Consider the following 19,377-nt stretch of genomic DNA (forward strand, 5'->3'; position numbering starts at 1 on the left):
TAGCAGGTCAAGTTTGGAAGCCCTAAATGGGAAGGAATGCAGAAACTTATTTTCATTATGTATTTTCCTTTCCAGATTAGTTGCAAGAATTACACTTAAAACAGCTTTAGAATGGTTGGGGAGAAGAGGGAGGAAAAACACAATTTCTCTTCTTTCTTAATCACTGTGAGAATACTTGCTTTGGTGAGTTGTTAGCAGCCAAATTTATTTCCATTGTGTATTTTCCTTTCCAGATTAGTTGCAAGAATTACACTTAAAACAGCTTTAGAATCTCTTATACCATGTCTGGTCTTCAAAAAAACTGATACAGACCAATGGCCATCACCCAAATGACTCTTAATGTGATTTGCAGACACCACTCCCAATGCACTATGAAATCATTTTATCCTTATATATGTATTTTAAGATACCGAAACAATGTATAGATTAGACATTGAAAAACAGTTTAAAACCACTTATTTCCATTCTCCTGAATGTTCAAATTCAAACATATTTTCGTAAGGATCAAAATTCCATCAATTTACTAAGCATTGTCTAGATACTGGAGGGCCAACTTCCCCTATTTTCTTAGTTGGGAAGAACCACCCCTAAAAGAGTGAATGGTGGGCTGCAAATACTACATAAAAGTGATTTATTATGCAATGCCATCAATTTATCCCAACTACAGCAATGAGAGGCACAGCATATAAATGGACTTGAGATAGGGAAGATAGAGGCCAAGAAACCCTCTATTATAAGGTCCTTCTCCAGAGGCTTCCTGGGAATTTGTGACAGAAGGCATGTGGAGATGGCTCTGGATGGATTGCGGATCACTGTATTTTCAAGGTCACTTATAGTCTAGATCTTTTGCAAATAACAGACATATTCAGATCAACCCTAGGCCCTCTTGCCTGGCCTGCTACAGGATTTAAGCAAATGAGTTCCTTCTAACAGTAAAGCCAGTTCCTAGTAACTCCCCTGAGTTGGCAGCTTCCAGGCAAATTATCAGGACTCAAAGTAAGGTTTAAGGACGTAACATGGAAGGTTTGAGGACAGACTCACGTTCTTCACAGAGGCGCCCCATCCAGCCATCTGGGCAGGAGCAAGCATTGGGACGTTGGCAGATCCCTCCATTCTGACAAGGAAATCGACAGACAGCTAGAAAAGAAGCAGGATAGATCATAAACCCAGGGAATTATGGAAGGGTATTGGGAAATAGGATTCCTTACTTAAATTTCATAACATTTCCTAGAGTCAAGATTTATGGAAAAGAAAACCGAACCTCAATATTTAGTCACGGACAAATGTGAGGGCTCTCAGAAAGGGGCATAAATAAGCTTGGATAGTTCTGAGAATGTGGCTTTCAAAGTTTTAGTAATTTGAGGACTCAGAGCAGAAGGGACAAGGTGGTTTAGACAGAAGGTCATCTCTTTTGGTCTGGACCAGGGGAAAATCCTCTTCCAGAAGATCTGAGAATGCCCTTCCAAAGGTGCCCTTAATGGTCAAGAGCTCTTTGGTGCTGCTACTGTCATTGAGTGTCTTAAGATAGGCACATGAAGGAACAAGCAAGCCAGCCAGCAGACACAGCTCTCATTTGACTTCTGATTTGAAGTGGGCTGCTCTAGGAAGGTGGCACTTCCTCCGCAGTCCTCTCATTCTCTTACACTCCATGTGTTAGTGATCTCGTTTCTCACTGTTGCTTTCAGACAATTCATCTTCCTTCTCCTGCAATCACCCTTGCTTCTTTTGGGGCTCAGGCCATTCATTCATTGATTTCCTCAATTCTCCCAGCCCTGATGGGTCATTAAATACTCTGGCCCTTTTACCCCCAGTCCAAATCTCACCAGGGCCCATGTGGCCATGTGGACAATGCACTCAACTGTTCGATTTTTCTTTCAGCTCTTGTTCATGAGTATAGCTCTTGACTTTCAGTTAGTATTTGTAGACTGGACCAATCATTATGGTTTGTAAGAAAGAATCCTGTTCTATTAGAAAGATGTACATTTTAGGACCTATTGGGATGCCTTGTTATGTACCTCTTTCGATTTTGCAGAATTTTAAGCACAGAGCCTTGTTCCCTCTTCTCCCAAGAAGATTTTATGGGCTGCACACACAAAATTCATCCTTGGGTTGGCAAATTCAATCCAGCAAGTGAAGGGACAGCAGTGCTGGTGTGAGCATGGAGCGCTTGTCACCAGCTTGTCACCAGTCCCCAGCATGGCCCAGGAGACCCTGGGGCTGCCCAGTACATCTTGTGTCTTACTCTCGCCATGGGGCAGGCTACCCTATCTCTGGCAGGGCTACGGGTCTGCCCAGGATGGGAGTGGAATCTGCTCAAACGACCTGACTGTCCAAGAAGTGCCCTCAGGGCTCATGCATGACAGAGCTCCCCTAGCAGCTGGAGAATACTCTGGAAGAACACTTGGACTAAGACCCACGATCGACTCAGGAAGGGGCCATGTGCTCCGCCGGAGTTTTATATGAAAGCTTTTGAAACTCAAACCCATAAAGTTAAGGAAAATGACATAGATGTCAAGAGAAAATTTAAAGCCAAGGAGAAGTAATAGTTCATGCATATAGCTGTTGGCCTTATCAGACTATTCGCATTTCCCCAGCGCTTCCCTGAGAAATAGCCATTTAAAGATTCCCTTACCTCTGCAAACAGGAGGCGACGTCCAGGTTCCGTTCTCCAGGCAAACACTCCTTAGGGAACCCTCCAGCATGTATCCACTGTAACACGAGTAGGTGATCATGTCCCCATACTGGTAATGTACGCCTCGAGTGATCGCGTTTTCGACATGAGTTGGCAGACCACAGGATATTTCTACGGGAAAACAGAACCACGATGAAGTGTGTGCTACTGACCCAGCTAGTGGTCAGAAGAGAACACAGTCTCCTCTCAAAGGCTGGATTGATTTAAAGAGCAAAGATGAAATACAGAAAGTTGCCTTTTCACCTGTATAGTAACTAAGAGATACTAGGAACTAAAAGTATAATCTGCTGCTGTCTAGAAAAAATGAGATGTGCAGGATCAAAGGTTTTGTCTTTTGATTCAAAGGCTGAACCTGAGCTGTTTTGTTGTTGTTGTTTGTTTTGTTTTTATCAAGCAAGAAGTCTCGAGGAGTCCAAGAATGAGTTTTTGTGGATTTCCAAAGAGGTAGCTTCCAAGAGAAGGTTCATGCAGGATGCTGATCAAATCAGAAGGGGAGAAGCATGGGGGTTATTTGAAGTCTGTTGTTTTAGAGTAAAGCTCATGAACTGCAGTAGTGCCTATTCCATCAAGACCATGGTACTGGTGGGGCGCCTGGGTGGCTCAGTTAAGCCTCTGCCTTCAACTCAGGTCATGATCCCAGGGTCCTGGGATGGAGCCCTGCATCGGGCTCTCTGCTCAGCAGGGAGCCTGCTTCCTTTTCTCTCTCTGCCTACTTGTGGTCTCTGTCTGTCAAATAAATAAATAAAATCTTAAAAAAAGAAAAAAAAGACCATGGTATTGGTGCCGAAGATAGCATCCCGTAGGTAATGGGCTCTCGAGACATGTTTGAAAAGTGAGTAAATGAGTATTTCTTTAGCCTGTCCAGACTCAGTTTACACACTTTGATGAGGTTTATGACATTCAAGGTTTCAAGGCTTCACATCAGTTTCCTTCTTTTCAAGACTGTAACCCAGTGACTCTCTGCTTTCGAAATATGAGAGATTGAATGACAATCTTCTTTTAGAAGTGACATGTACTGTATATTTAAACAAAAAGCTTTCTGATGGAGGCATATTATGCCTCCATCAGAAAGGATGAATACCCAACTTTTGTAGCAACATGGACAGGACTGGAAGAGATTATGCTGAGTGAAATAAGTCAAGCAGAGAGAGTCAATTATCATACGGTTTCACTTATTTGTGGAGTATAACAAATAGCATGGAGGACATGGGGAGATAGAGAGGAGAAGGGAGTTGGGGGAAATTGGAAGGGGAGGTGACCCATGAGAGACTATGGACTCTGAAAAACAATCTGAGGGGCTTGAAGTGGCGGGGGGGTGGGAGGTTGGGGGAACCAGGTGGTAGGTATTATAGAGGGCACGGATTGCATGGAGCACTGGGTGTGGTGCAAAAATAATGAATACTGTTATGCTGAAAATAAATAAATTAATAAAAAAAAGAAAAGAAAAAGCTTTATAACTAATTTTGCCTCGAGAAGCCTTGGGATGACTAGAGTGAATCTGGGGTGGCTCAGCAGACAAGGCCTGGATTGGAGCTGGGATTCCAGTCAGCATCCTGTTCGTGTAAGTCTAACTTTTGGATGACTCTCCGTGAAGTCGAAAAGGTCACTTGGTGGTCATAATACTATGAAGAACTTGTCAAAGGTATGACCGATGTGTATGATTTTTCTAAATGTTCTTTTCCTTCAAGGTGGTTACAAATGTTAATTCAGTGAGTCAGCTGTAAAAGATGTACCAATGCCTTCTGTGGCTCAGAAATTGGAAAGAAACCAATGAAGAAAATGCTGTTCCTTTGTTCAGACAAGGAGCAGAATGATGGACAACTTAAAAAGAGCTGGATACTCTCCTACAGGAAAGTCAAGGTGAATGTGACTGAATATACTCAGGATTATCAGGGTACAAATCACAGTGAAGGCAGCATTTGGACTGGGCCATAGCGCTGGAATGGATCAGAGGGAAAGAGTTTCCAGGCCGGGGGAGCAGCCGGTAGAAAGGTCGCGGCAAGCTGATGGCTGATTTCCAGATCTCAGACGACCATATGGGAATCACCTTGGGTTTTTGCTGAAAATGAAACTTTCAGGAGTTTCTAGTTTGCGAGTCTGGATCTTACCCATCCTCCCCAGGTGATTCCCAAACATGAAAAATTTTAATCACTGATTTGTAAAAATAAATATTAGGATGAGAGGAAAAGAGGTAAGTTGTTGCTCATGTCCCTCAGCGAAGAGATTGTCTTCTAAGCCAGAGGCTTTCTGTGTAATAAAAAATGCAAAAGAGGGATTGAGGACAGCCAACAAGGGTAGAAACTGTCTCCTCTCCATGGCAACCCCCGAGCCTCTCAAGAACACAGAGGAAGAATGAAACACGCCCACAGTGCATGTCTCTCCTCGCTCGGTGTCCCTGGCTCTGCGTGGTACGTCTCAGGATCAGGGCCCTTGGCCTGCCTCAGTTCAGGCCGCTGGTCAACGTTTATACACACGCAGTTCTTCCCATTTCGCTTGGGGTCGATTTTATAAGGCTAAACGTATAGTATATATTTGCTGGAGTAAAAATCGAAATTCTAAGGCTGCGATAGGCTGCTGGCTGGCAATTCAGACACTTGGGCTGTTGGTGTATCTCTTCCTATCAGGAGACACGGCTGGAAGAAATACACCGACTCACTGATTCTTCAAAACAAATCTGTGAGACAGGTGTTATTGGGCCATTAACACACGAGAGCCCGAAGGTTCAGAGAAGTTAGGGCACAGGCATAAGTTTTGACTTAGAAAGCTCCGAGGACAGAATTCAAACCCACGTCTTCTCCAACTCCACCATCCCCGTGGCCTTCACACACACTTTTCTTCTTAAGTGAAGGGCAAGAGTTCTGAAGATGGTCATCGCAGGCATGATATATTCTCGGACTACGCGGCCCTGTGTCCTGCATCGGGCTAGACTCGATGAATGTTTGTTAACTGCTGCAGAGGGAGTGGCTTGGATGACAAGGGAGCTGGAGGGTGGGATGTTGGGCAGGGCAGATGTTTTAAGTTACCACAAGGCAGCAAGTGATGCTGCCAAATTCTGGATGCTGCCAAAATGGTGCTAGCCCAGGGGTTCTCAAACTGTGGTTGCAGGACCGGCATCTGCAGCAACACCTGGAAACTTCTTCCAAATACAAATTCTCAGGCCTCATCCCAGCCTACGGAACCAGACATTCAAAGGAGGAGCCCAGGAACCTGTTTTAAACAAGTCTTCCAGGTAGTTCAAGTTTGAGAACCACTGTGGAATCATTTTTGTATGGTAAAGCATTCATAGCCTGTTAAAGAACAGTTTGGGTACTCTTGGAATATGGGAAGAATATGTATTTTGTTTTTTTAAAGTAATCTCTACATTCACTCTGGGGCTCGAGATTGTGACTCTGAGATCAAGAGGTGCATGCTCTACTGACTGAGCCAGCCAGGTGTCCTGGAAGAAAAATATATTTGAGATTTAACATTTTGCTCGTTCCTAGAAGAACACATTTTGAAAATCTGTTCAGTAAATCCTGGCCAAGTAGGTTTTAGCCTACTTCTGGAAAGTTTTCTTTTTATGTTTGGAATTCAAAGATCTTTTAAAAAAGTTTATTTATTTATTTATTGTTTTTAAAAATATTTTATTTATTTATTTGACAGAGAGATAGAGAGTACAAGTAGGCAGAGCAGCAGGCAGAGGAAGAGGGAGTGGGAGAAGCAGACTCTCTACTGAGCAGGGAGCCTGATGCGGGACTCGATCCCTGGGATCGTGACCTGAGCCGAAGGCAGTTGCTTAACTGACTGAGCCATCCTGGTGCCCCATAAAGATCTATTCCTTTTTTTAAATTTTAAAAATTGTCAGCACAGAAGCTGATAACCATATGACAGAGAGCTCAATATCTACATTTAAGTTACTTGACAGAAAATATCTCACAAGGATGAGAAAACGTTCCGCACTAATCAAAGGAACTGGAATCCACCTGTCCATTTACTTACTTTCACATTTGGCACTTGTCAGCGTCCACGTCTCGTCAGGGTTACAGGTAATGATGCCTTGGCCTTGGAGCAGGAAGCCTTCCCTACACTTGATGGACACGTTCTGATCAACAAAAAACTCCTTTTCAGAAAGCACAGCATTCTCAGGAATTACAAAAGGAACAGGGCATGGATTTGCTGTTAAACAGAACAACAACAAAAAATGCTTACTGATATTCTCCTTCTCTTAATTTATTCTTTAAAGCAGAGTAGGATGAGCCCTTTAGAGTTGGGTTCTCAGTGAGGATCATACGAGGCTTAAAAATACAGAACTTCAAATGTTAAAAAAAATGTGTTTTGCAACTGCATGAAATTATTTTTAAGGATAGGATCAGATCAGATCTGAAAACCTCAAGTTATTCCACCACTAACACCTTGTCCTAAAATTCTAAGATGGCAAATTAAATAGTTGTTTGAAATTATGGCCCAACACTGGGGAAAGAAGAGGTGTGCGAGGAATCAGTGAGCGCATTAAACACTGCCTTGGTTTTGGAAGAATATTAAGAACGCAGATTAAATGCTTCTCTTTGTCACTTTACTTTCTTTTACTGAACATCCTTCAGAAGGATGCCCCAGAGAAGCATCAGACTTTTCTAAGTGAGCTGAATTAAACTTCAGACTCACACTACTTAAACAGGATAGTATAGCTTGAATTGTAGAGTTTGCAAGGCTTATTCATAAAAATGGGTTCATTCTGTACATCTGAAGCAAAAACAAAAAATGATTACAGCACCGGGATTTCTTAGTGCAAGTGTGTGGCACACATAACATATTTCAGCAGTTTTCTTTTTTTTTTTTAATTTTCAAAGAAGTCTGTATGAGTGAAGCGGGGATCAGCTGAATCCTAAAGACTCATTTTGTGCATTTTAATACTTTAAACATAACCAGCACTCTGTCAAATTAGATCTTGCCTGTGAATATTGTTTTTATTCTAATGTTTATAACTAATTATCTTCATTCACTATACTTATACATATTTTATTGTATTAAAATTGCACCTTAATATATTGTGGCTTCACCCTTTTTACATCCTTAAACAAATTCCTTATACATGTGGGTCAAAATTTTTTCATTAAGCTGCATTTCTTTTCATTAGTGCCTTGGACTGCTTGTAATCATCCAAGGAATCTAATGAAAGCTGATTCTCAGACTGGATATTTCAGATAATATGAATAGATTTTTAAAAATATCCCAGAGGTTAAGGTTAAGTCGATTCAGCATGTGCCTTTGGCTCAGACTGCGATCTCCGGATCCTGGGTTGGTCCGGTTCCTGCTCAGCGGGGAGTTTGCTTTTCCCTCTTCCTCTGCTCCTCCACCTGCTCATGCTCTCTCTCTGTTTCACTCTCTCTCAAATAGATAAATAAAATCTTTAAAAAATACCCCACAGGATTTGGTTTGGAGATGCACAGATTGCTTTTTCTGGGCCAGTCTCACTCAGGGGAGTTTTCTCTGTGTTTAGACATTTGGGAAACTAATCACAAAACGGAAGCTGACAAAACCTCTAGAGTCAACACACACGTTTGCAAACAGGAAGTGGGTGGCTCCAAGCTCCGTGTTCCGTGCAGTGTGCCTCAGGTGCCCCTTCAAGGCTGTACCCTCTGTTGCAGGAATACAGCACCCGGGGGCCAGTCGTGGTGTTTTCAACTTCAGCTTCCCCATTCAGAAACTCAAGTGGAGCTTCACAACTGGTCTCTAGAAAGAAAAACCAAAGCCTCGTATTAAATGTTTCTTCCAATTGTCTTTCCTTCCTCTGCTGCAATCGCTACTCAGTGCATCAGAAAATATTGAAGCCTACTCCTATGTGAGACACAAGGATACGCTTGAAAAATCCCAGCATGTGTAAGTTTCGCTTTAGGCATGTAGGCAATTAAAGATTGGTATTTTCCTGTTGACTCTCTTTATCTTTATATATATTGTCACCTTTTGTAGTTAATAATGCTGGGGGTATAAATGAGCAAGGCTTCTCTCTGACCAAATGAATCGGAATCTCTGTGTTGTAGCCTCACTTCTGGTATTAGAAGCTCCCCATATGATTTCCAGTGCTCACTCAGGGTTTGAGAGCCAGTGGATTTGATGCTAACTGACTCCTCCCAGCTTCAGCCAGCCTGGTAAGGACTCTGTACACCGGGACCATGGCTCTTGGAATTACCTGGGAGCTTTAAAAATATATAGATGTGGCTTCCCACCCCAGAGATTCTGACTTAACTGATTTATCTGGGCAAGGAATTTTTCAAAGCTCCGTAGGATGCTCCAGTGGGCCAAAGGCTAAAAGCCATTAGTCCAAGGCAATGTTCCTAGACTGATGTGCATGGAAATCAGGGAGGGAGGGCGCCTGGTTGGCTCAGCTGGTTGGGCATCTATCTTTAGCTCTAGTCATGATCCTGGAATCCCAGGATTGTGTCTCGCACTGGGCTCCCTGCTCAGTGGGGGGTCTGCTTCTCCCTCTGACCTTCACCCAACTCTCTCCTGCTCTTTCTCTCAAATAAATAAATAAAATCTAAAAAAAAACAAACCATCTAGGGATATTGTTAAAATGCAAATCCTATTCTGTGCTGTGGGATTTTTTTCTTTTTCTTTCTAAATTATTAAACACATGGCACAAGTTCTTTGTAGAAAATTAGAAAACACAAATAAGCAAAAAGAAAATAATAGTTTTAATGCCACCACTCAGGGATAAAACTTGATATTTTTATATATTTTATTATACATTTTCCTGAGCCTTATAAAAATTACAAATATTTCTGAGGGGAAAAAGTGCTCATACTGAGAAACCTGATTTGAAAGATTCCTATATGATTTACTAAATTATTACCTACACTGACCTCTGTATCTATCAGTGAACAGACTTCCCTGAAAACAGGTTGATATAGATACTACTATATTTGATTTTTGACAATTTAGAAGGAAAATGAAAAAAAACCCCACAGATAAAAGAATAGGATTTGTATAGGGGGGCTTGGGTGGTGAGTTGGTTGAGCATCCAGCCCTTGGTTTCGGTCAGGTTGTGATCTAAGTGTCCTGAGATCGTGTCCTGTGCTGGGCTCTGTGCTCAGTGAGGTACCTGGAGATTCTCTCTCCTTCTCCCTCTGTGCCTCCTCCTCATGCACCTGTTCTCTCTCTCTTTCTCTTTCAAATAAGTAAATCTTAAAAAAAAAAAAAAAAAGAATAGGGGCGCCTGGGTGGCGCTGCCTTTGGTTCAGGTCATGATCCCAGGGTCCAGGGATGGAGCCCTGTATCAGGCTCTCTGCTCAGCAGGGAGCCTGCTTCCTCCTCCTCTCTCTCTGCCTACCTCTCTGCCTACTTGTGATCTCTATCTGTCAAAAAAAAGTCTGTAAGTCTATAAAATCTATAAGTCTATAAATCATAAGAACGAGAAATAAATTTCTAGTATCATACTGTATTTATTGAAACAAACCACACGTAAGTGGACATGCCCAGTTCAAACCTGGGTTGTTTACGGGGTCGACTATACATTTTCTCTGGCAGAGGAATCATATGAACCATGTGCTGAGAATAAACTCATATGAATTAACTCATGTCTTGCTAAATAAATTTGGGTTTTCTCATTAAATGAGTTAATACAAAATTCCACAACTACTCATTTACTTGGCAGATGCAACATCACTTTAAAAGACTGTAAGTACTGGCTAGTACCATCACCAAAAAGCAGAAGGGCTAAGCCTTCTAATTTATAATTATTTGGGGGGGGGAGCCCACAAAAAGAATGAAAATAAATTCAATAGTTAACTAATTTCTAACAAAGTGTTTGCCACTCCGGAGTCAGTAATCTTGTGCTCTATGCCACTTCAGTCATTAATCTCTTTGTTGGTTTGGTGACCTTGAGTGAAATCCTATCTAAGAGTCACACAGTTTGTAGAGATGATTAAAAAAAATTTTTTTTTAATTGAAACACTGATTTATAAAGGAAATGTGGCCACAGTGTTACTATGAGGCATCAGTATTGTTCTTGGGACTGCTAAATGTCACGTGACTTACTTTTACACCTTGCTACCTCTCCACTCCACATTCTGTTCTTCTGACAAACACGTTCCTTGTTCCCCTGTGAATCAATGAGGAAAAAAAAAAAAAGATTATTTCCAGGATTATACCTTATGAAAAGATAATAAGGGAATGCAAAGTAATCATAGCTATAAGCCAGAATCTCCCAGCACTGGAATGCTAAATGAATTCATTAAATAAATATGGTTTAAGGATGAGGCTTAGACTTTTTTTTTTGACAGACAGAGATCACAAGTAGGCAGAGAGGCAGGCAGAGAGAGAGAGAGGAGGAAGCAGGCTCCCTGCTGAGCAGAGAGCCCAATGCGGGGCTCAATCCCAGGACCCTGAGATCATGACCCAAGCCAAAGGCAAAGGCTTTAACCCACAGAGTCACCCAGGTGCCAGGAAGCTTAGACTTTCAAAAATGCTTTCAAAATTCATACACTGGGCTGACCGGTGTAATTAATTTGTTTCACTTTCTATTCAAGTGACAACTGATTATAACCAATAGCAAAGATTGATGAGAAATGTGTCTGAAATGTCAAGGAGGTCTACTTGTTGAGTAAATTTTAAAAATATTTTGAATTGAATTTAGTTTTCAATACCTGAGAGGTACAGCAAAGAATGGGAATTGGTTTTTTTATACCCTTGCATGTGAAACAAGTCAAGGTATCTTACTGGTATGAGGACTGAATTTTTTTGACAATGTAAATTATCCATTAAAGATAAACTTAACCTATTAAGGGCCCAAGCATCTAAAATTTTAAATACTTGCAATAAAAATCTTCTTAAACATTACTTCCATGCCTTCTGAAATAAAGTTAAATAAATAGAACTTACTTGAAAAATTGTTTATAATCATTATTCTGAATATATTTTTGTACATTCTTCAGTATCTCATAGCCCTTGATGGCTCTATAGGCTGTTGGTTCCCTATAGTTATTATAGGCATATATGAGCTAAGATTAATTCTCTTTGACTTCTGGATATAATTTTTATGAGTCTTTGTTTCTTCCTTCATTGTTGCTTATCTCTTACTATAATCATCAGTGTTCTTAAATAGTCAGGGAGCTGACTTTAATGGCTTGTTATATACTTCCTCAAAATTAGGTAAAACCAAAAGAGAGGCAATAGCTCTTTCTCAGATCTTACTAATGTAGAACACAGCTTCAAGATAATTTGATATCAAATTCAAGATAATTTGATGTCCAAATTTGGATAATTTGATATCCAAAGGGCTCTGAGTAATGAAGAAATAGGTAACAAAATCTTTGTGCATATATTGACTTAGAATCAAGCCCCTTAATGCATTAGACACTAATCCTTTTAAACATGTATTATAAAATTTTACTTTATTTATTATTTTATAGTAGATAAGGAATTTAAAGCATGGAGAAGAACTCAAGCAAAATATAAAAAAAGAAATAAAAGTAACACACTCCCAAATAGCCACACCCCACCTTATAGGATTAATTTGAGGCCAAACTTGTTTCATCTAAGCCCTACCGCCTTCCTAAGAAGGCACATTATTTTGAAGCAAATCCCAGACATCAAATAATTTACCAGTAATTATTTCAGTACAAATCTCTAAAAGATGAGGCTCTTAAAACTATAACCACAACAACCAATAACACTATCATAGCTTATAAGTAACAATTCTTTAATATTAATAACAATCTGATTAGTGGTCAAATTTCCAACTGTTGCATAAACTTTATAATTTATTGCTTTATGGTTCACTTGAATCCAGACCAAAATAAGGTCTACATGGTTTATGTACCTTTTTAAAATATAGATTCCTTCTATTTCTTCACCTCTTACCCTGTCAACTTCTTTGTTTCAGAAGCTGGAAAACTGTGTCACTTGTTCTGTAACTATTTCTACAGACAGAATTTTGCTGATTGCCTCATGATGGTATGTCTTACCACTTTTTCTTCTTTTTGACAAGACTTTTTCATACAATGTGTTCTTCCACCCAGAGGCACATAATCTCTGGTTGCCTCTATTTTTTTTCTAACACTAGTAGCCACAATGATGATGGCCTAAATCCACTAGACCATAAGAGTTGCAAACTCTGAGATTTAAGTTCTATCACTTATTGACTGAAATACTTCTATAAAGGAAACTTCTGTTCATTTACTATTGGTTTTCTTATCATTCAGTTAGCATGGAAAAGACAATTCTTCCCCTTTCATTGTCTGTTTTCAAAATCATGAATTTGGTCATGAGCGTCCTCTAATAGTTACCAACTAATTTTCTTGTGTCTTTATGAGTCTACTATTGTTCATGACAGATTTGATGGGCTTAGTCCATTAAAGTTATTGCCTTTCTGAAGCCCAAATGATCTCATTTTGGCCTGTGGGAACCTCACCCAGTTGGCCTTCAAGTCTTTTTAATACATAGCCTTTGAGATTCCCTAATATCTCACATGACAAACTTTTCTAGGTTAATCTTTTACATTTCATCTCCCACACCTGGCACTGGTTGTTTCTGCAAGTAACTAAACATTAATATTTTTTAGAAGTTTCTAAGATGATTCTAACAGCTTAGAATGAGAACTATTCTATAGTACTTCTCTAAATTTTGTAGTTAACACTAGGATATTCCCCCAAACTTTTAAGGTAAGTTATCTACTTCCTCAAATTTAATGACCCATCTACTTATTAAATATTAAATTTAAATTCATAAGTTTAAATTTTATACCACTTTACTTCTTAACAAATTGTAAGATTAGTACTCTCACATGAAAAAATAAAATTTAAAAACAGAAACTCCAACTGCAATCAACCATTACATGATCATACATTTTTTTTTTAAATCTTCTGGAGAAATAAAATAAGATCTACATAAGTCTAGTTCCAGCTTTCGTGGATCTATCTTATGACAATTCTCTGAATGCATGGTCAAAAAATAGTGGACTGTACTATACAAATTTAACAAATAATACAATGAATACTTCTGCAAAACCCACACTTAAATACCACAACAATAAAAACAGTAAGTTTCCTGAAAACTCAGATGACAATGTTAGGAAATATAAGCAAGCCTCATAAATTTGAAGTTTGATGATATGATTTATGCTTCAGCAAAACTGATTCCAGATAGGAGGGGGGATGGCTGTGGAGTAGGGGGGCCCTAGACTTGCCTCATCCCACAAATACAACTAGGTAAATATCAAATCATACTAAATACTCCCCAAATCAACTTGGAACACTGGCAGAACAAATTCCACAACTAAAGATAGATAAGAGGCCACAACAAAGAAGGCAGGAAGTGCAGAGATGTGTTTGGGGAGAGAATAAGATCAGGCCACTGCAGTGGGGAGGGAGCTGCAACAGCAGAGAAGGGTAAGAGACAGACCAGCACACAGGGGAGCACATGGATGAATCCCCACAGCAATTGGCTTGGAAAGCAAAAGGGCTTGAATTTCATGAGTTCTGGCAGGCTTAAAGCCTAGAATTTTAAAGATCTGGAAGAGCTTGGAGGACATTGAGGTGTTCTTGGAGAGAAGACAGGCAAACATCTCCAGAATGACAGACAGCATAGACACAGTGATCTGAAGAATGCCTGGGACACACAGTGGGGAGGTTAGTTGCTCATCCCAGAGTATGTCTCAGAGACACAGCATTCACGGAGAGCCCCTTCTGGGAACAATGGAATTGGCAGGCACCATTTCCCTCCCCCACTCCTAAGCAGAAGCACAGGGCTACCTGTAGGAACCACCACAGTGCCAACACTTACTACCTAACTTACTTACACCAACCCTGCCATCTCACACTCCAGAACAACCCCCCTTTCCAGTCATACTTGCTTCAGTCGCAGGAAAATGGGCCCCCTACTCCAGAAGACCAGCCTAAAAACCTGCCAGCACTGTACTCCTGACCTGGGAGTTTTGCAAGGGCTCAGTTCTGGTGGTGGTGGTGACAGGTCTCATTTCACAAATGGACCAGAGCAGACCTAGTTAAAATGTACCACATTTAGGCCAGGGACAAACACTGCCCACAACTGGCAGAGAGAACCTCTGCAGACCACTGGCCTGAAGGAAAAAGCAGCTGGGACACAAAAGCAGAGCACACACAAGACACACTGGAGACACACTCAGAAGTACCAGGCCCTGGGGAACAAGGGACACTACACTGCAGTGCACTACAGGACCTCTTCTTCATAAAGCCATTACCCTCAAGAGACATAGCATTCTTAACACAGGGAAACGGGCACAGAGAGTTAGACAAAATGAGAAGATAGAGGATTTTGTCCTAAATGAAAGTACGGACAAGGTCACATCCAAAGATCTAAGCAAAACAGATATAAGTTACATGCCTGATGGACAATTTAAAGCAATGATCATAAGGATACTCACTAGACTTGACAAAAGAATGGATGACATCAGTGAGACCATTAACAAAGAGATAAGGAATAACATAGCAGAGATAAAGTGCTCAATAAACAAAATGAACAAAATGCTTAATAGAAGTAACAGCACACTGGAAGAAGCAGAGGAAAGAAATAATGACACAGAAGACAGAGTAATGGAAAGTAATCAAGCTGAACAATAGAAAAAAGAATTATGCAAAATGAGAACAGATTTAGGGAACTCAGTGACTACATCAAACATAATAACATTTATATTACTGGAATCCCAGAAGAAGAGAGAGAATAGGTGGTAGAGTATTTATTTGAAGAAATAATAGCTGAGAACTTTCCTAAATCTGGAGACAGAAACAGATACCCAGATCTAGGAGGTACAGAGAACCCCCAACAAAATCAACAAAAGCAGATATACACCAAGACACATTGTGACTAAAATGGCAAATACAGTGAGAAAGAAAAATATTAAAAGCAGCAAGACAAAAGAAGACAGTTCCATACAAAGGAAACCCTATATGACTAACAGTGGATTTTTTTCAATAGAAACTTTCCAAGCCAGCAGGGAACTGAAAGATATATTCAAAGTGCTGAGGAGAAAAATCTACAGCTGAGAACCCTCTATCCAGTAAGGCTATCATTCAGAATAGTAGGAGAGATAAAGAGTTTCCCAGGCAAACAAAAACTAAAGGATTTCATGGCCATTAAACCAGCCTTGCAAGAAATATAAAAGGGAACTCTTTCAGTGGAAAGGATAGACCAAAAATGACATAATGAATGTAGGAAACACAAAGCAATAAAAATGAATATTTTTGTGAAAAATCAATCAAGTAACTCACAAAATAAAAGGATGTAAAATATGACACCATATACCTAAAATATGAGGAGGTGAGGAGGAAAGAATGGGTTCAAACTTAGATATCTATCAACTTAATTTAGACTGCAATATGCAGAAGATGTTATATACAAACCTAATGGTAACCACAAATCAAAAACTACTAATAAATATGCAAAGAATGAAGAGAAAGAAATCCAAATGTATTGCTAAAGAAAATCAGCAAAACATGAAAGAGAGTATTAGATAAGAAAGGATCAGAGAAAAACTTCAGAAACAACCACAAAACAAGTAATAAAATGGCAATAAATACATATCTATAATGATTATTTTGAAAGTAAATGGACTAAAAGCTCCAATCAAAAGACATAGGGTGACAGAATGGATAAAAAACCAAGACCCATCTATATACTGCCAACAAGAGACTCATTTTAGACCTAAAGACACCTGCAGATTGAAAGTAAGGAGATGGAGAAACATCTCTCATGCACCTGCATATCAAAAGAAAGCCAGAGTAGCAATATTTATATAAGAAAAAAAAAAAACCCTAACCAGACTTATCAAAAAAGAAAAGAGAAAGGATTGAAATAAATAAAATAATAAATGAGAGAAGTTACAAACAACACAGAAATATAATTAGGATATTATGAAAAATGTTGGGATGTAGAGATTAGTTAAAAATAAAAATCTTTTTTAAAAAAGCTCTTGTACAGTGAACGAAACAATCAACAAAACTAAAAGACACCCTATGGAATGGGAGAAGATATTTGCAAATGACGTATCTAATAAAGGGTTAGTATCCAAAATATATAAAGAACTCAACACCCAAAAAACAAATAATTCAATTAAAAATGGGCAGAAGACATGAACAGGTATTTATCCATCGAAGACATACAGATGGACAACAGACACATGAAAAGATGTTCAATATCATTCATCACCAGGAAATTACAAATCAAAACCACAAGGAAATATCATCTCACACCTGCCAGAATAGCTAAAATAAAAAACACAAGAAACAACAAGCATGGGTGAGTATGTGGAGAATAAGGAACCCTCTTGCACTGTTGGTGGAAAGGCAAACTGGTGCAGCCACTCTAGAAAACGTTATGGAGGTTCCTCAAAAAGTTGAAAGTAGAACCACCCTACTATCCAGCAATCACACTACTGGGTATTTACCCTAAGAGCAAAGAACACTAATTCAAAGGGGTATATGCATCCCTACATTTATTGTAGTATTATTTACAATAGCTAAGACATGGAGGTAGCCCAAGTATCTATTAATTGATGAATGGATAAAGATGTGTTGTATATTACAATGGAGTATTATTCAGCCATAAAAAAGAATGAAATCCTGCCATTTGCAATGACATGGGTGCTAAGTGAAATAAGTCAGTCACAGAAAGACACATACCATATGATTTTACTCATATGTGGAATTTAAGAAACAAATGAACAAAGGGGAAAACAGATCGAGAGAGAGAGAGAGAGAGAGAGAGAGAGAGAGAAACTAACCAAGAAAGAGACTCTTAACTATAGATAACAAACTGATGTTTACCAGAGGGGAGATGGGTGGAGGGATGGGTTAAATAGGTGAGGGGGGTTAAGGGGGGGGTACTCATCATGATGATCATTGGGTGATTAAAAAACAACAACAGGGACACCTGGGTGGCTCAGTGGATTAAAACCTCTGCCTTCAGCTCAGGTCATGATCTCAGGGTCCTGGGATCGAGCCCCGCATGAGGCTCTCTGCTCAGTGGGGAGCCTCCTCCTTCCTCTCTGCCTCTCTGCCTACTTGTGATCTCTCTGTGTCAAACAAATAAATTTAAAAAAATAAAATAAAAAATAAAAAACAACAACAAAAACTAAAAAAAAAAAAAATTAACTGTAGCGTTCCCACCAATGTAAATAGGGAGACAGGTTTTGTTGACGGGGTTTTAATATTACAAACCAGGAGTGGTCTTGAGACATAACTTGGTATTTGGTCAGAACTGCTCTGAGGATTTTCAGGCCACACTTGGCATACAGCAACCTGGCTTTTCAACCAAGAACCCTCCAAGGTATTTAAACGCAGTTTGAGGAAGTCTTAGTTTGCATACCTGAATCCCTATGGTCACCTCCCCACAGTGACAGATGGACTGCCCTGTTACACAGTAGGATTAACAGGAGGTCAAAACATAGGTTTAAATGGCCAACTAAAGTAACAGTATCAGCCTTGTGGCTGGTATTCCAGCTTCCTCTTCTTCCTCATGGCCTTGATTTTTTGAATTTGAAACTTTTTTTTAAAATTTTATTTTTCCCGTGTCCCAAGATTCATTGTTTATGTACCACACCCAGTGCTCCACGCAATTGGTGCCTACCTTAATACCCACCACCAGGCTCACCCAACCCCCCACCCCTCTCCCTTCCAAAACCTTCAGTTTGCTTCTCAGAGTCCACAGTCTGTCGTGCTTCATCTCCCACTCTGATTTCCCCCAATTCCCTTTTCCTTTCCTTCTCTTAATGTCCTCCATGTTATTCCTTATACTCCATAAGGAAGTGAAACCATAGGATAATTGACTTTCTCTGCTTGACTTATTTCACTCAGCAAAATCTCCAGTCCCATCCATGTTGATATGAAAGTTGGGTATTCGTTCTTTCTGATGGCTGTGTAATATTCCATTGTATGTACGGACCATGTCTTCTTTATCCACTTGTTTGTTGAAGGGCATCTTGGCTCGTTCCACAGTTTGGTGATTGTGACCATTGCTGCTGTGACCATTGGGGTACATATGGCCCTTCTTTTTACTAGATCTGTATCTTGGGAGAGTCCTCAAAAAATTAAAATAAAGCTGCCCTATAACCTTGCAATTGCACTACTGGGTATTTACCCCAAAGATACAGATGTAGAGACTTGTTTTGTTTTTTAAAATTGTAAGTCACTTAAAATATTTCTTGGAAAGTGTTAGGAAATATGGTAACAAAGTATAAAAAGTCTTTTAAGACCAAAATCAGTGAAACAAGTTGGTGTTAATACTAAAAATGTTCCCAAGTATATTGGAAAAACAAATTAATTCTAGTTAACCAATGTATTCACTTACCTCTAATTCATAGCCAGGTTCACACTGATAAATAATTGTGCTTCCAAAGCTGTATTTACTGCCAAACACAAACCCATGTTCTGGACTTTTAGGTTTCCCACAAGAGACTGGGCTGCAGGATTCATCAGAAAACTGTGGCTTCCAGGTGCCATCAAGCTAAATAACAAATGACAGATGAGAAGTTACATTTAGGAGTTAATACATATGAATGAAGAAACTTGTAAATATTGGCATAGAAGAATAATCCCCAATATGATGGTCCAAAGAACCTAGAATTTGGTTCTACTTCTCCTGAGTATTATCTGTGGCCTTAAAAGCACACATTAAATATTAGATGGCCTTCCTAGTTACTGCTGAACAATCTTAGACATTTCTCAGAAACATAAAAT

General features: G+C 39.7%; 1 protein-coding gene across 4 annotated transcripts in view; it reads right to left on the reverse strand.

Annotated features, from left to right (window-relative positions):
- SVEP1 (sushi, von Willebrand factor type A, EGF and pentraxin domain containing 1) overlaps window positions 1–19,377 on the reverse strand; it is a 178,145-nt gene that overhangs the window by 10,999 nt on the left and 147,769 nt on the right. For 3 of the 4 annotated variants that reach the window (XM_045081687.1, XM_045081686.1, XM_004747785.3), the window contains 6 exons: window positions 18,989–19,144; window positions 10,706–10,769; window positions 8,228–8,401; window positions 6,671–6,847; window positions 2,633–2,803; window positions 1,042–1,137 (listed from right to left, as the gene is read on the reverse strand). In XM_045081687.1, the coding sequence (XP_044937622.1) occupies window positions 1,042–1,137; window positions 2,633–2,803; window positions 6,671–6,847; window positions 8,228–8,401; window positions 10,706–10,769; window positions 18,989–19,144 (838 nt within the window). The remainder of the gene's footprint in view (window positions 1–1,041; window positions 1,138–2,632; window positions 2,804–6,670; window positions 6,848–8,227; window positions 8,402–10,705; window positions 10,770–18,988; window positions 19,145–19,377) is intronic. The other variant, XM_045081688.1, reaches the window with a different exon arrangement.

The sequence above is a fragment of the Mustela putorius genome, unplaced genomic scaffold, assembly GCF_011764305.1.
Source record: "Mustela putorius furo isolate JIRA1106 unplaced genomic scaffold, ASM1176430v1.1 tig00000580_pilon_pilon_pilon, whole genome shotgun sequence".
Lineage (NCBI taxonomy): Eukaryota > Metazoa > Chordata > Mammalia > Carnivora > Mustelidae > Mustela > Mustela putorius.